Below are 21,301 nucleotides of genomic sequence, written 5' to 3' on the forward strand. Positions count from 1 at the left end.
TAGAAAGTTGTGTGTTACCTAATAGATAATTTGTGAGCCTGATGTCATTCAAAAGCCAGAGAAGAAATATTCAGGCTCAAACAAAACTTGCTACTTTCTTAGAACAAAGAGAATGTACTTCTTGTTGGGAAGCTAAATCCTAGGAAAGGGAAAACAAATACTCCATGGATTGCAAGTCCCAGAGAATTTTAAAGTGAGTAAGATCGAACCACCAGATGAACCAGGGACCTTCCTAGAGAACTGAAAAGAAGCCTCAAGTATTGCTATTGCTGTAGCGTATAGGCATCAGAGTGGGTGTTTTAGTGAGTTAGGTTGAGATCAGGTGGCCTACATGAGTTCTGGGAACCAAAACAACAACATAGGAATATAGGTTAAATGTGTAGGTGGTGCTATAACTTTGAGTGGCTGAGTTCAAGACAATTTACAGTGATTTGGTCCTAGACGCTGTTATACTGGCACCCACCCAGCCTTTTTAGAAAGATAAAATCGGCCGGGTCCGATGGCTCACACCTGTTTTCCCAGCACTTTGGGAGGCTGAGGTGGGAGGATCTCTTGAGGCCAGGAGTTCAAGACCGGCCTGAGCAATATAGTGAGACCCTGGTCTCTAAAAAAAAGAACATCAAAGCCTAAAAGTACAAAAGAGGTCTTTCAGGTTGCAGAGATAATACATGATCTGTCACCCCCTTGGTGGAAGAGTGAATAAAAATATCGGCCACTTTCATTTTGCTGCTGTTTAGAAAGACTCCTGGCTGGGCACCATGGCTCACGCCTGTAATCCCAACACTTTGGGAGGTTGAGGTGGGCAGATCACTTGAGTCTGGCCAACATGGTGAAACCCTGTCTCTACTAAAATTACAAAAAATTAGCTGGGCATGGTGGTGCACACCTCCAATCCCAGCTACTTGGGAGACCGAGGCACAAGAATCACCTGAACCCAAGAGGCGGAGACTGCAGTGAGCCAAGATCAGGCTACTGCACTCCAGCCTGGATGACAGAGTGAGACTCCGTCTCAAAAAAAAAGAGGCTGGGGGTGGTGCTTCGTGCTTGTAATCCCAGCACTTCAGGAGGCCAAGGTGGGTGGATCACCTGAGGTCAGGAGTTCGAGAGCAGCCTGACCAACATGGTAAAACCTCGCCTCTACTAAATACAAAAAATTAGCCAGGCATGGCGGCGCATGCCTGTAATCTCAGCTACTTGGGAGGCTGAGGCAGGAGAATCACTTGAACCCAGGAGGCAGAGGTTGTGGTGAGCTGAGATTGTGCCATTGCACTCCAGCCTGGGCAACAAGAGCAAAACTCTGTCTCAAAAAAAAAAAAAAAGGAAAGACTCCTCTCACATCAGATTTAAAAATTCATTCAAAATGGATCATAAAACTACATGAAAAACCTAAAACCTAATAAAAACTTCTACAAGAAAGCATAGAAGATATTTATGAGCTTGGATTGGCAAAAATTTCTTAGATATCGCACCAAAAGCATAATCCATAAAAGAAAAAATTAATAAATTGAACTTCGTCAAAACTAAGAACTCTTCCTTGAAAAACACAAGCAAATGAAAAGGCAAGACACAGACAGAGAAAATATTTGCAAATCACCTATCTCATACAGGACTGGTAAAGGGAAAATATAAAGAACTCTCAATAATAAGAAAATAACCCAGTTAAAAAGGGGTCAAAACACTTGGTCAGGTAGTCCATCAAAGAAGATTTATGCATGGTAAATAAGCACATGAAAAGATGTTCAATATCGTTAGCTATTAGGGCAATGCAAATCAAAACCACGATGAGGGCTGGACAAAGTGGCCTACACCTGTAATCCCAACACTTTGGGAGGCTGAGATGGGAGGAACACTTGAGGCCAGAGTTCAAGATTAGCCTGGGCAGTATCGTGAGACTCCATCTCTACAAAAAAAAAAAAAAAAAAAAAAAAAACTTTTTTAAAAAACTACAATGAGATACCACCACACAACTATTAAATGGCTAAAATGAAAACGATTGCTCGTAATCAGTGTTGGTAAGGATGTGAAGAAAATGGCTTTCTCATGTGTGGCTGGTGGAAATGTAAATTGGTATAATCACTTTGGAAAACAGTTCTTCAAAAAGTTAAACATTCACTCGCCATATGGCCCAGCCGTTCCACTTCTAGGAATGGATGCAAAAGAAATGAAAGCACAGGCTGGGTGCGGTGGCTCACACCTGTAATCTCAGCACTTTGAGAGGCCAAGGCAGGCAGATCACCTAAGGTTAGGAGTTCAAGACCAGCCTGGTCAACATGGTGAAACCCTGGCTCTACTGAAAATACAAAAAAAAATTAGCCAGGCACGGTGGCAGGCACCTGTAATTCTAGCTACTCGGGAGGCTGAGGCAGGAGAATTGCTTGAACCCGGGAGGCAGAGGTTTCAGTGAGCCAAGATTGTGCCACTGCACTCCAGCCTGGGTGACAGAGCAAGACTCTGTCTCGAAACAAACAAACAAAAAAGAAATGAAAGCATATGTATGTCCCCACAAAGATTTGTATCCAAATATTCATAGCAGCATTATTTGTATTAGCCCGAAACTGAAAACAACACAAATGTCCATTGTGGAGGTTTTAAAATATGTCCACAAGTTCTTTGATACTTCTTCCCTCAAGAGGTGGAGATCATTCCTCTTCCTTTGTAGGCAGGCTGGACTTAGTGATTCCTGTCTACCGAACAGAATATGGTAGAAGTGAAGGTATGCGACTTCTAAGACTAGGTCAAAAAAGGCATTGCGACTGCCTTATTGTTCCTTCTTGTGTCACTTACTCTGGAGAAGCCAGCTGCCATGTCCTGAGGACACTCAAGCAGCCCAGGGGAGAGGTCCTTGTGGTGAGGAACTAAGTCCTCTGCCAAGAACCATGTGAGTGCACCATCTTGGAAGCAGACCCAAGTCAAGCCTTCTGATGACTGTAACCTCCAATGACATCTTTTTTTGTTTGTTTGTTTGTGAGACAGAGTCTTACTCTGTCACCCAGGCTGGAGTGTAGTGGCGTGATCTTGGCTCACTGCAACCCCTGCTTCCTGGGTTCAAGCGATTCTCATGCCTCAGCCTCCCAAGTAAGCTGGCATTACAGGCACGCACCACCACGCCCGGCTAATTTTTGTATTTTTGGTAAAGACAGGGTTTCACCATGTCAGCCAGGCTGGTCTCGAACTCCTGACCTCAAGTGATCCACCTGCCTCAGCCTCCCAAAATACTTGGATTAGAGGCGTGAGCCACTGCACCCAGCCTCTTAACATTTTTTTTTTTTTTTTTTTTTTTTGAGACCGAGTCTCGCTCACTGCAGGCTCCGCCCCCCGGGTTCACGGCATTCTCCTGCCTCAGCTTCCTGAGTAGCCGGGACTACAGGCGTGTGCTACCACGCCCAGCTAATTTTTTGTATTTTTGGTAGAGACGGGATTTCACTGTGTTAGCCAGGATGGTCTCGATCTCCTGACCTCGTGATCTGCCCGCTTTGGCCTCCCAAAGTGCTGGGATTACAGGCGTGAGTCACCGTGCTCGGCCAGCCTCTTAACATTTTAACATCTCTGAATTTAGCATGCATCTTATAATTATAGTGGACAGCTTTCTTTCTTTCTTTTTTATGGGACATTTTAAATGATGTCTTATTACTTTTGCCAGAAAAACGGTACATCTTTTATTCAGTGACATCCTAGATTCAATGAAATATGGTAGGTTTTGAAATCTAGGTAAGAAGAACAATTTTGTAGTTGAAAATAAAGTCCTAAAATTGTCCTAAAAAATGGCAGAAAACCTGATTGAGTCAGTAAGTATAGAAGATATTGGAAAGTTTTTTAAAAACTAGCCTCCACAAAAGGGTCCCAACCCTCGTGGAATTTGGGACAAGGACAATCCAACATCACTGTAGAATCTAAGAAAAAGTTTGAACAAGTGGACAAATATACTATGCTACTGAATGGGAAGACTTCATCTTACAAAGATGTATATTTCTCCTCAGATGAAATAAATTAATGTGATTCCAGTCAGAATCCCAATTCTTTTCTCTTTGTGCCTGGCATGTAGTAGGCACTCCATAAATATCTGCTAAGTGATTAGATGAATGATTTGCCAGAAAATTTTTTAAAAGATTTGTCATGAAGGATGATTATTTCTTTAACATTATAATTTATTGCAAAGCTACAATAATTACCACAGTATGATGCTGGTACAAGAACAGACAAGCCACTCAATACAACAGAATAAAGTCCAGAAATAAACTCAAGTATATATAAAATGTATACGATGAAAGTAGCATTTCAAATCTGTAGAGACATGATGAATTTTTTGAAAAATAACGTTAGGACAATTGGACAAACTTTTGGAAAAAGTAAATATATGCCTCTGTTTTTAGTTCTAAATAAATTAAAAGTGAAATATAAAAAGTCAGTGTCTGAAATTTATAAAAGGAAACATGAACCACTGTGTACCAAGTCTTAGCGGTGGAGAGAGCCTTTCTAAGGACGACATTAAAGCAGAAGCCGGCCGGGTGGGGTGGCTCACACCTGTAATCCCAGCACTTTGGGAGGCTAAGGTGGGCAGATCGCTTGAGGTCAGGAGTTCGAGACAAGACTGGCCAACATGGTGAAACCCCGTCTCTACTAAACCACATGCCTGTAATCCTAGCTACTCAGGAGGCTGAGGCAGGAGAATCGCTTGAACTCGAGAGGCAGAACCCAAGAGGCATAGGTTGCAGTGAGCCAAAATCGCGCCACTGCACTCCAGCCTGGGTGATAGAGCAAGACTCTGTCTCAAAAAATATATATGTGTGTGTGTGTGTGTGTGTGTGTGTGTGTGTGTGTGTCTCAGTATTTCTCCCTGGGACATAGGGTTGCAGATGGTTTTTAAAATTTTCTTCTTTATGTTTCTCTTTGTTCCTCAAATATTATACAACAAAACACAGGAAAAAAAATGAAGTATTTAACAGTAAATACAAAGTATTTAACAGTAAATAACATTCTGAATAAAAATCATGTGACTTACATATAACCCAGCAATCTATACAAGAGAAATGAATATATGTCCATGCAGACTTGTACAGGAATGTTCATAGCATCTTTATTAACAATAGCAAAAAGCAGAAACAACCCAAATGCCCATCAAATGGTAAGTAGATCAACAAAATGTAGGCTATTCATACAGTGGAATATTATTTGGCCATAAAAAGGAATGATGCACTGACACGTGGGTGAGCCTCAAAAACATCGAGCTCAGTCAAAGAAGCCAGACACAAAAGGCCACATGTTGCATGATGCCATTTATATGAAATGTCCAGAAAAGGCAAATCTACAGACACAGAAGCAAATAAACTGATTGACCAGGGCTAGGGGAAGAAATGGGGAGTGAGGGTTCATTTTAGGGTGATGAGAGTTCTAAAATTAGATCATGGTGATGTCGGACAACCCTGTAAATATGCTAAAATTCATTGAATTGTACATTTTATTTTTTCGAGACAGTCTAGCTTTGTTGCCAGGCTGGAGTGCAGTGGCACGATCTTGGCTCACTGCAACCTCTACCTCCCGGGTTCAAGTGATTCTCCTGCCTCAGCCTCCCGAGTAGCTGGGATTAAAAGCATGCGCCACCACGCCCAGCTAATTTTTATTTTTAGTAGAGACAGCATTTCACCATGTTGGCCAGGATGGCCTCAATCTCCTGACCTCGTGATCCGCCCCCCTCGGCCTCCCAAAGTGCTAGGATTACAGGCGAGAGCCACTACACCTGCCTGAATTGTACATTTTTAATGGATGAATTTTGTGGTCTATAAATGATCTCAGTAAAGCTGTTATTTTTAATAATTAAAAAATAAAATTGGTTTCATTATTTTTCAAACAGTACACATACTAATGCAGCCAAGACCCAATTGCAACAAAACCCTGTATCTACAGACTCATCAAGTTGCTAATTATATCATGTTTTCTTCCTTTTTTTTCAGAAATTAGAAATGTGATTCTAAAATGTAGGTGAGGACATTTTGTGAACTAAAATGCATTAGCAGAACCCAAGATACTGGTCTTACATGTCATTATCTCTTCTCAGAGTAACACTACCGTCTTTACCTCTACCCTCTGTAGACAGTTTTAAACATTTAAATGAATGAAATTATACAGTATGTGCTCAGATATCTAGCTTCCAGCTTGTCTTTTTTTTTTTTTTTTTTTTTTTTTTTTTGAGATGGAGCCTCGCTCTGTCACCCAAGCTGGAGTGCAGTGGCATGATCTCAGCTCACTGCAAGCTCCGCCTCCTGGGTTCACGCCATTCTCCTGCCTCCCGGGTTCACGCCATTCTCCTGCCTCAGCCTCCCAAGTAGCTGGGACTACAGGTGCCTGCCACCATGCCCAGCTAATTTTTTTTTTTTTTTTTTTTGTATTTTTAGTAGAGATGGGGTTTCACCGTGTTAGCCAGGATGGTCTTGATCTCCTGACCTCGTGATCCTCCCGCCTGGGCCTCACAGAGTGCCAGGATTACAAGCGTGAGCCACCGCGCCTGGCCGCTTTTCTTTTTTTGCTCAATATTATGTCTGTGAGTCATCCCTGTTGTGTGTCAATAATTAACATTCAGATATTTATTAACATCCATTCTTTATGATGTTAATAAAAATTTAGGCTGGCACGGTGGCTCATGCCTGTAATCCCAGCACTGTGGGAGGCCGGGGCGGGTGGATCACTTGAGGTCAGGAGTTCGACACCAGCCTGGCCAAATGGAGAAACCTCGCCTCTACTAAAAATGCAAAAACTAGCTGGGCATGGTGGCGGGTGCCTGTAGTCCCAGCTACTTGGGAGGCTGAGGCAGAAGAATCGCTTGAACCTGGGAGGCAGAGGTTACAATGAGCCGAGATCTCACCACTGCACTCCAGTCCGGGTGACAGAGCAAGACTCCATCTCAAAAATTAAAAAAATAATAATAATAATAACTCGGTCTTTCATTGAGAAAGAAATGCATGGCTAAAACATGATGGTTTGGGAGGCCGAGACCAAGGGATTGCTTGAGCTCAGGAATTGGAAACCAGCCTAGGCAACATAGAGAGACCTTGTCTCTACTGAAAAAAAAAAAAAAAAAATTAGCTGGCTGTGCCGGTGTGCACCTGTAGTCCCAGCTACTGGGGGATTTAAAGTAGGAGGCTCACTTTAGCCTGGGATGGGGAGGCTGCAGTCAGCTGTAATCATGCCACTGCACTCCAGCCTTTGCAACAGAACAAGACGTCTCCAAAAAAATTTTTTTTAATTTAAAAATGTGATGGACCGCTGTAATAAATGGGGCCTTTGTTTCTCCTTGGACTTTCTCACTCTAAGAGAAACCACGTGGTCTGAACCACGTGGACTTGTGTTCAGAGCTTGCAGCAGGCCAGGAACAATGTACTCGAATGAACCTTGTGTTCATCTAATACTGGTTGAGGTTCACCAAGAGGATACAAGTGTATGGCTTCAAGTCCTCTTGAATAATAATAAAATGTTTGGGGGTATCTGGCTCCCACCACCCTTGTCCTGAATGAGGCTCAAGGTGTGATCCGCCTTGCAGGAGGGCATTCTCCACCCAAGGGCTGCCATCAGGTGTCCCTTCTTGACCGTTCACAAGTGTGGGAGACAGTAGGGCATAGGCATGCAGCACACAGGCTCTGCAGTCACACAGACCTGTGTTCAAACCCTGCTTCCCCCACACAGTGCTTGTGAGACTTTGGACAAACTACTTCACCTCTCCTAACCTCAATTTTCTCATCTGTAAAGTGAGTGTAATAATGGTATCTACTCTGTGAAGTTCTACAGATTAAATGGGATAATGGCTTTAAAGCTCAGTGCCTGGCACATAGTAAATTCTCCCAAAACAGCAGCTCTTATTGTTTGTAGTAGTAATATTATTCTGGCTCAGAATGCCTTTGACCCTAAGTATCCAGCATCATGGCGGTATTCATACTGGCTATTTATAAAGAACTAGCAGATAGGATACTATTCTTGTTGCCTGTTTTTCATTTCTTTAATTACAGTCATCTAAGTGTCGTCTCTAACAAAAATGAGTTGCTGTTGTTTTCATTGCAGACAGTTGCATCTATAAAAAGGTTTGTCCCTTTAATGGTGGCTCTTTTTTGGTTCAACCTTCTGCGTCAGATTTCCAGTTCTGTTGGAACCAGGCTCCCTGTGCAATTGGTAAGAAAAATCTTTATCATAACGCTTTTCCCCTTCATAGATATGTCTGAACTATTGTAAGCAACTCCTATGTAAGCAAATCACTGGCTTACTGCGAAATTGCTGTAAATTATATGCGCATGATGAGTATTCACAGCGTTCTTTTTCTTTTTCTTTTCTTTTTGTTCCCCTTTCGGGACTATCGTCTTCTACTGTTCCTCCTAGTTTCTCTCAGTGCCTGAGCATGTGCATTTGAGAGCAATTAAATGTCATTTTTCAGTACTTGGTTGTCATTTCAGCACCTCAGTTCATTTCTGGGCCTCACTTTCCTTTTTCTAAAATTCAAGTGTAAGGTCTCCAGCCTCAAAATGCTGACTGACCTCGGGGAGAAGCACAATGCTTTCAGGGCCATCGGTATGTTTCATAGAAACTCAGGTACCTGCCTGCCACTAAAATGTCAGGACGTGAGCAGCGATGCTTTGTGTTTGTGACTCAAGATCCACAACTGGCCATTGCCTTTTGGGAGTCAGATCAGAGCCGAGAATGTTCCAGTTCATTCTTTTGTCCTCACAATAAAACTATGTGTTAATAGGTCCACAGGACAGCATTTTGAGAGGAAGGCAGAGGGACCAACCTAAGATCCTGGGAGGACCAGTCAGACTTGATGACAGATTAGACCTGGTAGACAGGAAAGGGAGGTTTTGAACCATGTTGCTGGAGGGGCTTGAAAGTCATGGCTAGAGGCATAGATGTGGTAGGCAGAGTCACCAGGAAAGCCAGGAGAGCAGATGTGCTCATCCACGGAAAGAGTGCAGAGAGAGCCAGTGTGAAGAAGGGGACGACACAAAGGCCAGGAAGAAAGAGGTGTGCCACAGGGCAGCCAGGGCAGGCACAGTGCCTGGAAGCCAGTGTGTCATCCAAATCATTTCAAGCAGAGGGGCCAGCCCTTAACAAATAACTCAGCAAACCCATTGATCCCGAGGGACACTGCGAGGGCCAGTGAGGAATAAGATGCAGCCCCAGCTCAGACATGCAGCCCCAGCTCAGACGTGCAGCTGGAGGAGCACAGGGGAGGAGCGAGGGGCACTGAGGGACACCAGGGCTGGGCTTTGAAGAGCGACCAACCAAAGGGAAGGGTCCCAGGCAGGATGGCCTGGGCCTGCAGACAGAATGTCAGGCTGGCATCTGAACAACAGAAGGGACTCCCCACAGGACTTTGGCAAGTGAGCTGCCTCGCTGGAAGATCAGGCAATGGGGTTTCCATAGGGGAAAATGGCAGCAAGCATGGTGACAGTGCACACCTCCTGGGAGGCGCAGTGTGGCAACCGAGGGGAGGCTGTCTTGGGAGCCAAGGCTACCTTAGGATCAGGGCTACATGCACATGTGAAGGAAGGAGAGAAGCAGCCAGAGGAATGAGAGATGGAAGTTTCTAGAGAAGTGAGTGTGACTATGACACAGTCACAGCCCCTTCGCGGCCACCAAGCCAGCAGCTGGGAGGTGACACTGCCGTTCCCTTGCAGTCTGTGCTTTCCCGTATCTCTTGGCCTTCACCACCGACTCCATGGAGATCCGCCTGGTGGTGAACGGGAACCTGGTCCACACCGCAGTCGTGCCGCAGCTGCAGCTCGTGGCCTCCAGGGTGAGTAGGACTGGGATTTTATCTCTGAGCGGTTTGGGGGACCCCCGCACTGTGGGATTTCAGGTGAGCACAGAAGCCGCCTCTTGTCAAGTTAGGCTGATGAAGACCTGTGTCACAACGTCAGTGCGAGATGGAAAGCCTGAGACCAGACTGATCTGCTGGGTTTTCATGTGTGACTTCAGTGGGCTTTCAGAACACGCCCCAGCTTTGTTAATGGTCATTCGGTGCTGGTGGCAGCTGGGGAGCACTTAGATGAAAAGAGATATCACCAATCAGAGACTGGGTCAGTTATTCATGTCACTGCTGCCCTGGAGGACAGTCCAAGTCTAGAAAAGTCAGAGCTTGCAATCTTTCTTCCTTTCCCACCCTCTATCCTCAATTTGAATTCATAGCCTATGAAACATGGTTAACTGATTAATCCATGCCTCATAACCCAGAGCTAGGGCAAAACGGAGGGACGCAGGAACAAAGATGCCTTCCAAGAGGTCTTTTGTCGCTGGCACATAATCTGGGGGTTCTTGTTCTAGTCCCCTCCCCTGAGTCAGGCCCACAAAGTCCTCCCCAGCCCTGCCAGACTGGGCTGGCTCCCCCGCTGTGTCCCCTGTTCCCTTCCCTGGTCCTGACATCCATCACATTTGGTGGTAGGTGACTGCTTATTTGTTCATCTTTGCTGCTGCACTGATGGTTCTGTGAGAGCAGACGCCATGCTGTCTACCATCATAGTACCAGTGGTGTGCTGAATGCTTCGGTCCCGCAATGCTCTGGAAAACGTGTGTGTGTGCACATATGTGCATATATGTATGATATGTGTACATATGTGCATGTATGTATTATATGCATGTACATTAGTTGATTGTAAATTGCTTACAATTTACAAATAATAAATATACAATGCTGTTTATCATAAAAATCCACTTAGCCAATTGGTTCTTACAAAATGTTTTTGTTAATATTTGCTGAACTCTTGTACCCATAGCCAACCTACAGTTGCAGTTCAACCATGATTTTACACTTGGAGTTATATCTCAATCCGGTCATTTTTTTCCAATGTTTATTGTCATTTAATCTGATAGGTAATCTGCTATAAAACTATTTTTCACCCTCATATAATTCAGTCATTAAACTGAAACTTCTTTCAGCTTCTGTACCTGACTAAACACACTTCCACATTTCTTGTTCATTACACTAGTACTTTCTCCATCACTGTAAGTCTAGACAATCAACAAAACAACAAATCAAAGTCAAACTGACAGTCTTCGCTGGATTCCATGGTGTAAAGAGTCCCTCCATGATTGATTCCAAGCTCCCAGCGTGACGCCACTGCAGGTGGTGTTGGGGAGACGTGCGTTATGCCCCATGGTGCAGTATCTCTCCCCCAAGCTCCACACAGACACTGTTGGTGTCAATAACTCCAGAGCAGATGTAATAGTAAGCACAGTCAAATAATTAGGAATGGCTGGATTTGGATATTTAGGGCCTTTGTTTTTTTAGGTTTGTATAATTTAATTTCTAATCATGTGTTTAACAGCCAGTTTGCAAAATTCCTGAAAATTGGATCTCATAAATCACATCCAGCACACCACTGCTGTTAGCAGCAGCGCCAGCGCATCGTGGGTGTGCATGAGTATCTGCCGGATCAGTGAATGAAGAATCCATTTCCCCATCTGCCAAATGGGCCTAACTGAATCCCTAAGATCTTTCCCGTTCTAACACTCCAGGTGCCTGAGATTCCTGTTAGGGAAGCGTGTGCTGTGTTTGTGATTGCAGAAGATGTGTGGTGGAACACTGACTGTTTTCTATTGTGGATCAACAAATAGATGATGAAAAGTGGTGGGGAGTGGAATATTCAGGAAAAGTGTAACTAGCCACGCTGGGCTTTCCTCCAGAAGGCTCCCTCCATCCCTTACCCTGGCATCCCACACTGCACTGCATGCTCCAAGGATGGGGACCAGTTGGAGGGTTTGCAGTGATGGCAGGAGGGCCAGTGGATGCAAGGCCTAGAACACGAGGCAGCCTGGTAATGCTCTCTCTTTCTTTCTAGTCGGATATATACTTCACAGCAACTGCAGCTGTGAATGAGGTCTCATCTGGAGGCAGCTCCAAGGGGGCCAGTGCCCGAAATTCTCCTCAGACACCCCCGGGCCGAGATACTCCAGTATTTCCTTCTTCCCTGGGGGAAGGTGAAGTCCAAGTTTTACTGTTTTATTAATATTCGTAATCCACTCTAATTTCTCTAGTTCATTGTCTAATATCTACATGCGATTACTGCTTAAAGAAGTTACTATTTAAAGCCATTAAAAAAAGAAACCAGCCGAGTGCGGTGGCTCACGCCTGTAATCCCAGCACTTTGGGAAGCCGAGGTGGGTGGATCACCTGAGGCCAGGAGTTCAGGACCAGCCTGACCAACATGGTGAAACCCCGTCTCTACTAAAAATACAAAAGTTAGCCGGGTGTGGTGGCACGCACCTGTAATCCCAGCTACTTGGGAGGCTGAGGCAGGAGAATCGCTTGAACCTGGGAGGTGGAGGTTGCAGTGAGCCAAGATCGCACCATTGCACTCCAGCCTGGGCAACAGAGCGAGACTCCATCTAAAAAAAAAAAAAGAAGAAATCTTGCAGTCTGAATACATTGGTTGTGTTCTTAAGAAACCTTGTGATAACAACAACAAAACTCCATTATAAAAATAAATAAATAAATAAATAAACTGGGCTAGGCACTGTGGCTCACAGCACTTTGGCAGGCTGAGGCAGATGGATCACTTGAGCCCAGCAGTTCAAGACCAGCTGGGCAACACGGCAAAACCCTGTCTCTAAACAAAAAAAAAATACAAAAACTAGCTGGGCTTGGTAACATGTGCCTGTAGTCCCAGGTACTTGGGAGGCTGAGGTGGGAGGATCACCTGAGCACCGGAGGTCAAGGCTGCATTGAGGCAGGATTGCACCTCTGCACTCCAGCCTGGGCAACAGAGTGAGACCCTGTCTCTACAAAAACTAAAATTAAATTAGCTGGCTGTGGTGGCATGCACCTATGGTCGCAGCTACCCAGGAGGCTGAGGTGGGAGGATCACTTGAGCCTGGGAGGTCAAGGCTACAGTAAGTCATGATTGCATCATTGCACTCCAGCCTGAGTGACAGAACAAGACCTTGTCTCAAAAAAAAAAAAAAACAAAAAGTTTCAGTGGAGAGGAGGGAGTTAAAGGCTATAGAGTTTCCAACTTGCAACAGCTGTTATTTTTCCTTCAGGGCTGTTAACAGTAGTGGGTTTTGAAAGCTAAAAGAATAGAGTCATCAAGCCTAGACATTCCCCAGCACATGCAGTCTTTCACTCTATCTGGCTTTGCCCGCAAACCCCAGAGGCCTCTGCTGTGGTTACCTCATCGCTTTGAATACAGCGCTTTTCATACATTCTTACCACATCACTCGTCTTTATTGCACACAGTTAAAATAAAGCACAGAATTCCCCAAGCAGGGCAACTTTTTGCTTTTCTTGTCTAGTCTTTTTTCCTGTGCAGTCGTGAGTGCATTTTACCTAATTTCCACATGAAAATACTCTTAGAAAACACAAAGCCATCAGGCGCCCTCAAATTAGTGCCCCCGGCCAGCCCTCCCAGTGGGACATCACAGTTCAGCGTGTGACATAAAATCTTCCTTCATGCTATGTTAAGGAACAAGAAATTACTCTCTTGTAAATAATATGAACTTTTCTGAAAGTTCTGATGTTGTTTTTGAAATCACATTTCAGGTGAAATTCAATCAAAAAATCTGTACAAGATTCCACTTAGAAACCTCGTGGGCAGAAGCATCGAACGACCTCTGAAGTCGCCCTTAGTCTCCAAGGTCATCACCCCACCCACTCCCATCAGTGTGGGCCTCGCTGCCATTCCTGTCACGCACTCCTTGTCCCTGTCTCGCATGGAGATCAAAGAAATAGCAAGCAGGACCCGCAGGGAACTACTGGGTAATGGTTCTCAATCTTGGTTTCCACTGTCTGTGAACAGACCAGCTGGTTTTATCTTTGGATATGAATTGTCCTCAGAAACAATGAGTTTAAAAGGAAAGTTTCCTTTTAAGAAGGGATTTTTAAGTAAGTTCTAATACATCTATACCAAGGAATACACTATAGTGTAGCCACCAACAGTGATGTTGTTGATCTATATTGATTGGTGTGGAAAGCTGCTCAAGCCATGTGAAGGAGGGAAATGGGCAGTTTATAAAACACTATGTCTAGTCTGATACCATTTTTAAAAATAAAAGTACCAATCTATGTATGATTTCCTAGAAAGGTATCTAGAAGGATTTATATCCCACAGTCCTCAGGCAACATTTTATGTTGGTGTATCCCAAAGTGGAAACGTACCATGTTTTTACACGTGTGTGTTCAGTTCCCTTATTACTTCTCCCAGCCCTAGACAGTGGGGGCAGGTCTGTGGATAGAACAGATGCAAGATATGTGTTGAGCTCTTAGCTTCTCTCAGTATAACTATGGGACTGGGCTCACACCTGTTATCCCAGCATTTTGGGAGAGGCTGAGGCAGGCAGATCACTTGAGTTCAGGAGTTCAAGACCAGCCTGGGTAACATAGTGAAACCCCATCTCTACAAAAAATACAGATTAGCCAGCTATGGTGGCATGTGCCTATAGGCCCAGCTACTCAAGAAGCTGAGGCAAGAGAATCGATTGAGTCCAGGAGGTCAAGGCTACAGGGACCCATGATTACACCACTGCACTCCAGCCTGGGTGACAGAGTGACACTCTGTCTTTAAAAAAAAAAAAAAAAAGATGAGAGGCCAAACCAGAGAAACATAAAGCCCCAGGTAAGTGTGAAAATGTTAGACTGTTAGAAACCTTTTTGTTCAGATTTGTGGAAACAAAATAAGGAAAAATGGAAGTGACATGTTAAACCAGGAGAAACTGGTTTGAAAACTTAGAATGGGATCTGCATGAACGTTGGCCTGAGCACATCCCTGCCCTGCAGTAATATTCCCTGAATAACTGGAGGAGGGGATTCAGGCCACCTGACAGGGCAGGACTTGACACTAACAAAGTCCATTGGTTTTTCCAGTTGGTGCCTTCCACTGTGTTTTTAAAATAAATGTATTGCTATTTTTGATGCAGTCTTCCATATCAAAGCTTGATCTGCACTGTTTACAAACCACTGAGCTTTTGCAAAACGGAACCTCTGAATTGGAGAATTACAGGGTTATCAACGGTAGGACTGTAAATCATCTGTCCTCATTAGGCTCTTTGAGTCTAAATTTTTTGCAAAGTGTATATACTTTATAATCAGAAAAGAAAAACCTTCTACCAACCAGAAAACCAATAATTTGAAAATATATATTCTATCATCTTTCTTCCTGACTCCAGCACAACAATGCACCAGTTCCCAACCGAGAAAAAATAAGGGTCTTTTCTGTCTCCGTGGCAGCCCTGTGGTAGTGACCCTCTGACCTATGATTCTCAATCCAGGCCTCTCGGATGAAGGTGGACCCAAGTCAGAAGGAGCGCCAAAGGCCAAATCAAAACCCCGGAAGCGGTTAGAAGAAAGCCAAGGAGGCCCCAAGCCAGGGGCAGTGAGGTCATCTAGCAGTGACAGGTAAAGAGAGGGAGAGGCCCCTGTTTGGGGTGGTGGACCTATGAGTCACAGCACCGCCCAGGAGGCCCCTTCTGTGGATTGATAATGCCACTAGTGGCCCCTTTGGCAGCTACAGCAGAGGGCCAGCAGCCTGTTCCTCTCTGAGGGTCCCCACACCCTCAGGCTTGCCAAGGAGGGAGCTAGACAAATGGGCACCCTTACCAGCAGTCAAAAGCTAATTCAAATATATTGAGACCTGGCCAGGCACAGTGGCTCACACCTTTAATCCCAGCACTTTGGGAGGCCAAGGCGGGCAGATCACCTGAGGTCAGGAGTTCGAGACTAGGCTGGCCAACACAGTGAAACCCCATCTCTACTAAAAATACAAAAAATAGCCGGGCGTGGTGGCGCATCCCTGTGGTCCCAGCTACTTGGGAGGTTGAGGCAGAAGAATCGCTTGAACGTGAGAGGCGGAGGCTGCAGTCAGCCAAGATCGTGCCACTGCACTCCAGCCTGGGCAACAGAGCAAGACTCCATCTCAAAAAATATATATATAAAATATATATTTTAATATATATTTATTATATATTTTATGTTTATATATTTAATATATATATTATATATATGTAGAGAGAGAGAGAGACTTTTTCCTCACCAGATTGACAGAGAGTTTTTAAAATAAAAATGCTGGCTAGGCATGGTGGCTCATGCCTATAATCTCACCACTTTGGGAGGATGAGAAGAGAAGATCACATGAGCCTAAGAGTTCAATCTGAGCCTGGGCAACACGGCAAGACCCAGCTCTACAAAAAAAAAAATATATATATATATATATATATATATATTAGCTGGGTCTGGTGGCATGTGCCTGTAGTCCCAGTTACTTGGGAGGCTAAGGTGGAAAGATCACCTCCTTCTGGGAGGTCAAGGCTGCAGTGAGCCATGATCACACCACTGCATTCCAGCCTGGGTAACAGAGCAAGACCCCATCTCAAAACAAACAAACAAACAAACAAAAAACACTTAGTAAGACTGCAGGGAAACAGGTGCTCTCTATGCAGTAATGCAGTACTGGTAGCATATACACAGTCCAGCCTATCTGAATGCCAGGTCAGCATCACATGTCAATGAATAGTAGTTAAGTCACACTGATTTGTCCTATAAGATCTCTGTTATCCTTCAAGCAACATCACACGTGCTCCAGTGTGGGGAGTGATAGTTCGTATGTCCAAGCTTCATTCATTCACTCAACACACATTCTTGGAGCACCTAGGACTTAGTTGGGTATTAAGATATGGAAAGGACTAAGCCCCCACCTGTGCTTTCAAGGGGTTCCCAGGCCAGTGGCAAAGACCAACAAGGGTCCAGACAATTACTGCATTCCAGCATGGCAGGTGATGTGTAAGGAGGGTTGCCATCCAGCCCACACCTGGGGCAGGGAGGGTCTCAAACATCAGGGGAGGCTGAGCCTCCTCTCAGAAGTCATAACCTGACAAGGCCCCTGCCCTCAGGGACTTTGCATTCTAGTGTGGGAAAACAGACAGCAAACCTGTAAACAAGTAAGCAAATAAAATCATTTCAAATAGTGACAAGGACGACAAAGAAATTGAAAAGAAGTGACGGGGCTGGCACATAGAAGGTCTACTCTGAGAGAAGGGTCAAGGAAAGCTTTTTGAGGAAATAGCATTGGGCTGGGCTTGGAATGAATGGTAAGAAGCTAGGGGAACAGCCCTTCTGATAGCAACAACCTCAGGGCAAGGGCCCCGAAGCAGGCCTAGCATGGCCAGTTAAAAGGCGGGAGGAAGAGTGGACAGGCTTGAGCAGAGAGAACGGAGCCAGGAACTGTGTGAGGCCGAGAGTGGGCAGCGGCTGGGCTGGGTGGGCTTTTGCAGGCCAATGAGTATTTGTGGAATGCATGAACTCCCTGAGAAGTGCAAACCAATATTGGTCAAATTAATATGCAGCTACTGAGAGAGTCCTGAGGAGCTGGAGGAAACAGAGGGAGTCAGGGGTGCCCTGGGAGGCTGGAGGGGTCACAGGCCTGGTCCCGGAACCTTGGCTATGAGTTTCAGCCTGATCCTCAGGCCCTGGGCACCCATGGGAGGGTCTTAGGCAGGGTGACATTATCTGGATTTGCACTTTAGAAAGGTAGGTAAATAATGCCTCACAAACACCTTCCATGTGTCACACACTCAGCCTTTAATCCTCACAACCCCCTGAGGTGATGGGGGTGGCATTCCATCACTTCCCCACCTCTACCACATAACAGTGAGGGTTTGGGGAGCCAAACTCATGAGCTCAGATGAGCAGGAAATTGCCAGAAAAAAATAGGCCCAGTTCCGTGGTACTCCCAAGGATCCTCTTACAGTGACTTGTCTCTTCTAGGATCCCATCAGGCTTCTTGGAAAGTGCTTCTACTTCCGAAGCCAACCCTGAGGGGCACTCAACCAGCTCTGACCAGGACCCTGTGGCAGACAGAGAGGGCAGCCCGGTCTCCGGCAGCAGCCCCTTCCAGCTCACGGCTTTCTCCGATGAAGACATTATTGACTTGAAGTAACAGAGTTGAAATCTCATTTGCCATCTTTAGTTTTCCTATGGAGGTTTATACTCTTTAAACAGTTCTGATGTAATTTCTCAACAAAATGTGGCTTTTAGCCTGTCAGTGATCTATTGGACCAAACCTTCTGCACACTCGGCCAGTTCCCTCTCCAATGTCCAGTGCCATCTTTCCTGACCTTTGTTTCTTTCTGTTCAGGAACCATCAGTCCCCTTGTAATAAAGGTGGTAGATTTCATTGAGGTTTTAGATTGAAACTTTGAATAAATCAGAAATATTCATTCTTATTTACTGCAACCTTCTCATATTTTATATACTTAGATGGAAAATTATTTTTTCATTACAGTTTTGATTTATGTCACATAATGTGTTTCTTTTATAAAGAAAAGTCATTGCTTTTTAACTTTATTATAAGTAAGTTTTCTTTCTGCACCTTTGGCCCCGGATGCTGTTTCAGTTCACTGTGATTGGAACCAGCTGCATTCCTGCCTGTAGACTTTTGAGAAAAGCTGGTTAGATCTTAGAAGCTCCTCCTTCTTTCCTGCATCTCATGAAAAATATTAAGACATAGGAGCTTGTCAAAAGTCTTCAGATTATTTTGTGTGGTTTTATTGTTACTCTGCAATAATGTAACCAGAGAACAGCTACTCCTTGTGGTTAAAAGTATTCTCATTGTAATCCCAGCGCTTTGAGAGGCCAAGGTGGAAGGATCATTTGTGCCCAGGAGTTCAAGGCTGCAGTGAGCTAAGATTGCACCACTGTACTCCAGTCTGGGCAACAGAGAGAGACTCTGTCTCAAAAAAAAAAAAAAAAAGGAAAAGAAAGAAAAGAGAAAAGAAAAAAAAAAGAAAGCATTTTCAAACTCCTCCTTCTTTTTGAGTCCCCCTCACTCTTTCACATAAATGATATGAAGATAATAATTTGGTTTACCTGCCTTTCCTGGCTCCCTCTCCAGTGTGAGCAGAAAGAAATGAGACTGGGCCAAGTGCAAAAGAAATAGTTAAATCTCAGCCACAAGCCAAGGGGAGATCCAGTTTCACTAGCATTGTTTGCAAATATTTTAATCTGTGTGAAGAAGGTATTTTACCTTTGGCTTTAGTCTACCCAATTCAATTTTATTCTATCTCTTCCTACTTACATTATTCATCAAAAGAAACTTCCTGTTACCCTGTTAAAGCAGCTCAGAAGAGTTCTTCTGCAGGCCTTCTTTTTTTTTTTTTTTTTAAACAGAGTCTCACTCTATTGCCCAAGCTGGAGTGCAGTGGCACGATCTCAGCTCTCTGCAACCTCCGCCTCCCAGGTTCAAGCGATTCTCCTGCCTCAGCCTCCTGAGTAGCTGGGATTACAGGAACGCACCACCAAACCCAGCTAATTTTTGTATTTTAGTAGAGATGGGGTTTCACCATGTTGGCCAGGCTGGTCTCGAACTCCTGACCTCGTGATCCACCCGCCTTGGCCTCCCAAAGTGCTGGGATTACAGGTGTGAGCCACTACGCCCGGCCAGCAGGCCTTCTTTGTGAGTGTGGAGAACTGAGTTTGACAGGACCTTGGTCTGACAGATTTTATAGAAGTTTGGGTCGTACCTCCTAGTGGGCCTTGCACACTGTGGGGAAAGCTCCCCTCTCTGTCTTTTGTACAAACGGATCAGCATGATAGCCCAAGCTGAAGGTTGCTTGGTTCATCTTTGGCAGAAGGCAAGAGGCAAGAGTAGTAAAGACAGTGCTTTTTGGATATACCCAGATGGGGCTGTTTATAACCAAATGCGGCTGCTCATATTCTTTGCAGCAGTTAGCATGCCCATTCTTCCTTTGTGTTTTTTATGCCCTTTTCCTATATAGGGGGAAAAAAACACTGTGTCTCAACCCCACCAACAGTTTAATGAATTATGTTTTATTATTCTTGCTTTTCTTTTTTTTTTTTTTTGAGATGGAGTCTCGCTCTGTCGCCCAGGCTGGAGTGCAGTGGCGCAATCTCCGCTCACTGCAAGCTCTGCCTCCTGGGTTCACGCCATTCTCCTGCCTCAGCCCCTCCGAGTAGCTGGGACTACAGGCGCCCGCCACCACGCCCGGCTAATTTTTTTGTATTTTTAGTAGAGACAGGGTTTCACCGTGGTCTGGATCTCCTGACCTCGTGATCCGCCCACCTTGGCCTCCCAAAGTGCTGGGATTACAAGCATGAGCCACTGCACCCGGCCTTTTGCTTTTCAAATAAGGAAACAGGCTTAGAAAGGGGAAATGGTTTGAACCCGCAAGTTCTTTGACTCCAGAGCCCATGCTTTCCCCATGTCTGCCATGCAGAGCCAGGCTAAGTGCCTTGTGTCAGCTGGATCTGGCTGGTGTTTTTCATGTTAAACTAATTTGTAAGCTTTATGAGCTTGTATCTATGTTTTTCCTTTTTTTCCTGAAGTTTCTTGCTTCACAGTGTAGCATTAAAAAACCCAAGGACTATTTTAGAGCATTCTTCCAAATCAGCAGCATTAGAGCCACCCACAATTTGACAAGAGTCACAGGTCTGAGGAGTGATGTAGCGAGGGCAAGAGGTGGACCCTACTGATCAGGCTGATGGTGCTTTGCCTATGAAAAGGGGGCAAGAGGCTGTTCTGGCAACATTATTTGTTTACAAAGGCCAAGAAGTGAGTTCTGCACACTCATGGGAAGGGAAGCCATCGGCCACAGGGTAGGAGCATCCTGCCTACATAATCCTTTCTGTGTACCCGACTGGCTGAGTCACACAGAAAATCATCTAACTGCAGTGTCTACCTATGGAGTTTGAGGCATTGATCCACTATCCAGACACCAAGTGCCTCCTCTCCAGAGGAGGTCATGTCCATTGGGGGAAGGACGGAAGTAAACAGGAGATCACAAAGCAGTGATAAATGCTGTGATAAGAATACACATGTAGTGCTCGAGTTATCAAGCATTAGATGCTGTGGGAGTACAGGGCAGTTGCCTAAGTCTTTAAAGATAGTCTTGTGGTCATATTGAAAAATGTTGGCTGCTAGAACCATCAGGTGACTGCAATATGTCAAATGACTATCTTCATCATACCGGTTAGCCTTTGAGTGCTTCACATGTCTTACATACATTACCTTGCTTCACAACTCTCCTGGAAGATAATGGTCATCCCCACTTAGAGATGAGGAAACACAAGGCCCAGAGAGGGATTACAAGCCAAGCCTCTTACTCCCATGCCCTGGCTCTTTCCAGAATTACACTAGTATTCCACCGCAGCTGCCTGCACCCAGTGTGTTGGGTATGAATTGGGTACAAGTGGTGAGATCCAACAGTGCCTCATCATTCGACTTGGGTGCACACGGGGAGAAGGTGGCATTAAAATCCACAGGGAACTCAAAATATGGAGGCAGGTAGATGAAGATTCAAGAGTCAGGACTCCCTGTGAAGT

At 44.9% G+C, this 21,301-nt stretch overlaps 1 protein-coding gene across 3 annotated transcripts in view; it reads left to right on the forward strand.

Moving 5' to 3' along the window:
• The window catches only part of GARNL3 (GTPase activating Rap/RanGAP domain like 3), a 169,055-nt gene extending 150,748 nt beyond the window's left edge, over positions 1 to 18,307 (forward strand). For 2 of the 3 annotated variants that reach the window (XM_030817844.1, XM_030817843.1), the window contains exons 25-30: positions 8,047 to 8,154; positions 9,654 to 9,772; positions 11,814 to 11,952; positions 13,514 to 13,729; positions 15,238 to 15,364; positions 17,729 to 18,307. In XM_030817844.1, coding sequence (XP_030673704.1) covers positions 8,047 to 8,154; positions 9,654 to 9,772; positions 11,814 to 11,952; positions 13,514 to 13,729; positions 15,238 to 15,364; positions 17,729 to 17,900 — 881 coding nt within the window. In that variant the 3' untranslated portion in view covers positions 17,901 to 18,307. The remainder of the gene's footprint in view (positions 1 to 8,046; positions 8,155 to 9,653; positions 9,773 to 11,813; positions 11,953 to 13,513; positions 13,730 to 15,237; positions 15,365 to 17,728) is intronic. The other variant, XM_003264159.4, reaches the window with a different exon arrangement.
• The last annotated feature ends 2,994 nt before the right edge of the window (positions 18,308 to 21,301 follow it).

This window comes from Nomascus leucogenys, chromosome 8, assembly GCF_006542625.1.
Source record: "Nomascus leucogenys isolate Asia chromosome 8, Asia_NLE_v1, whole genome shotgun sequence".
Lineage (NCBI taxonomy): Eukaryota > Metazoa > Chordata > Mammalia > Primates > Hylobatidae > Nomascus > Nomascus leucogenys.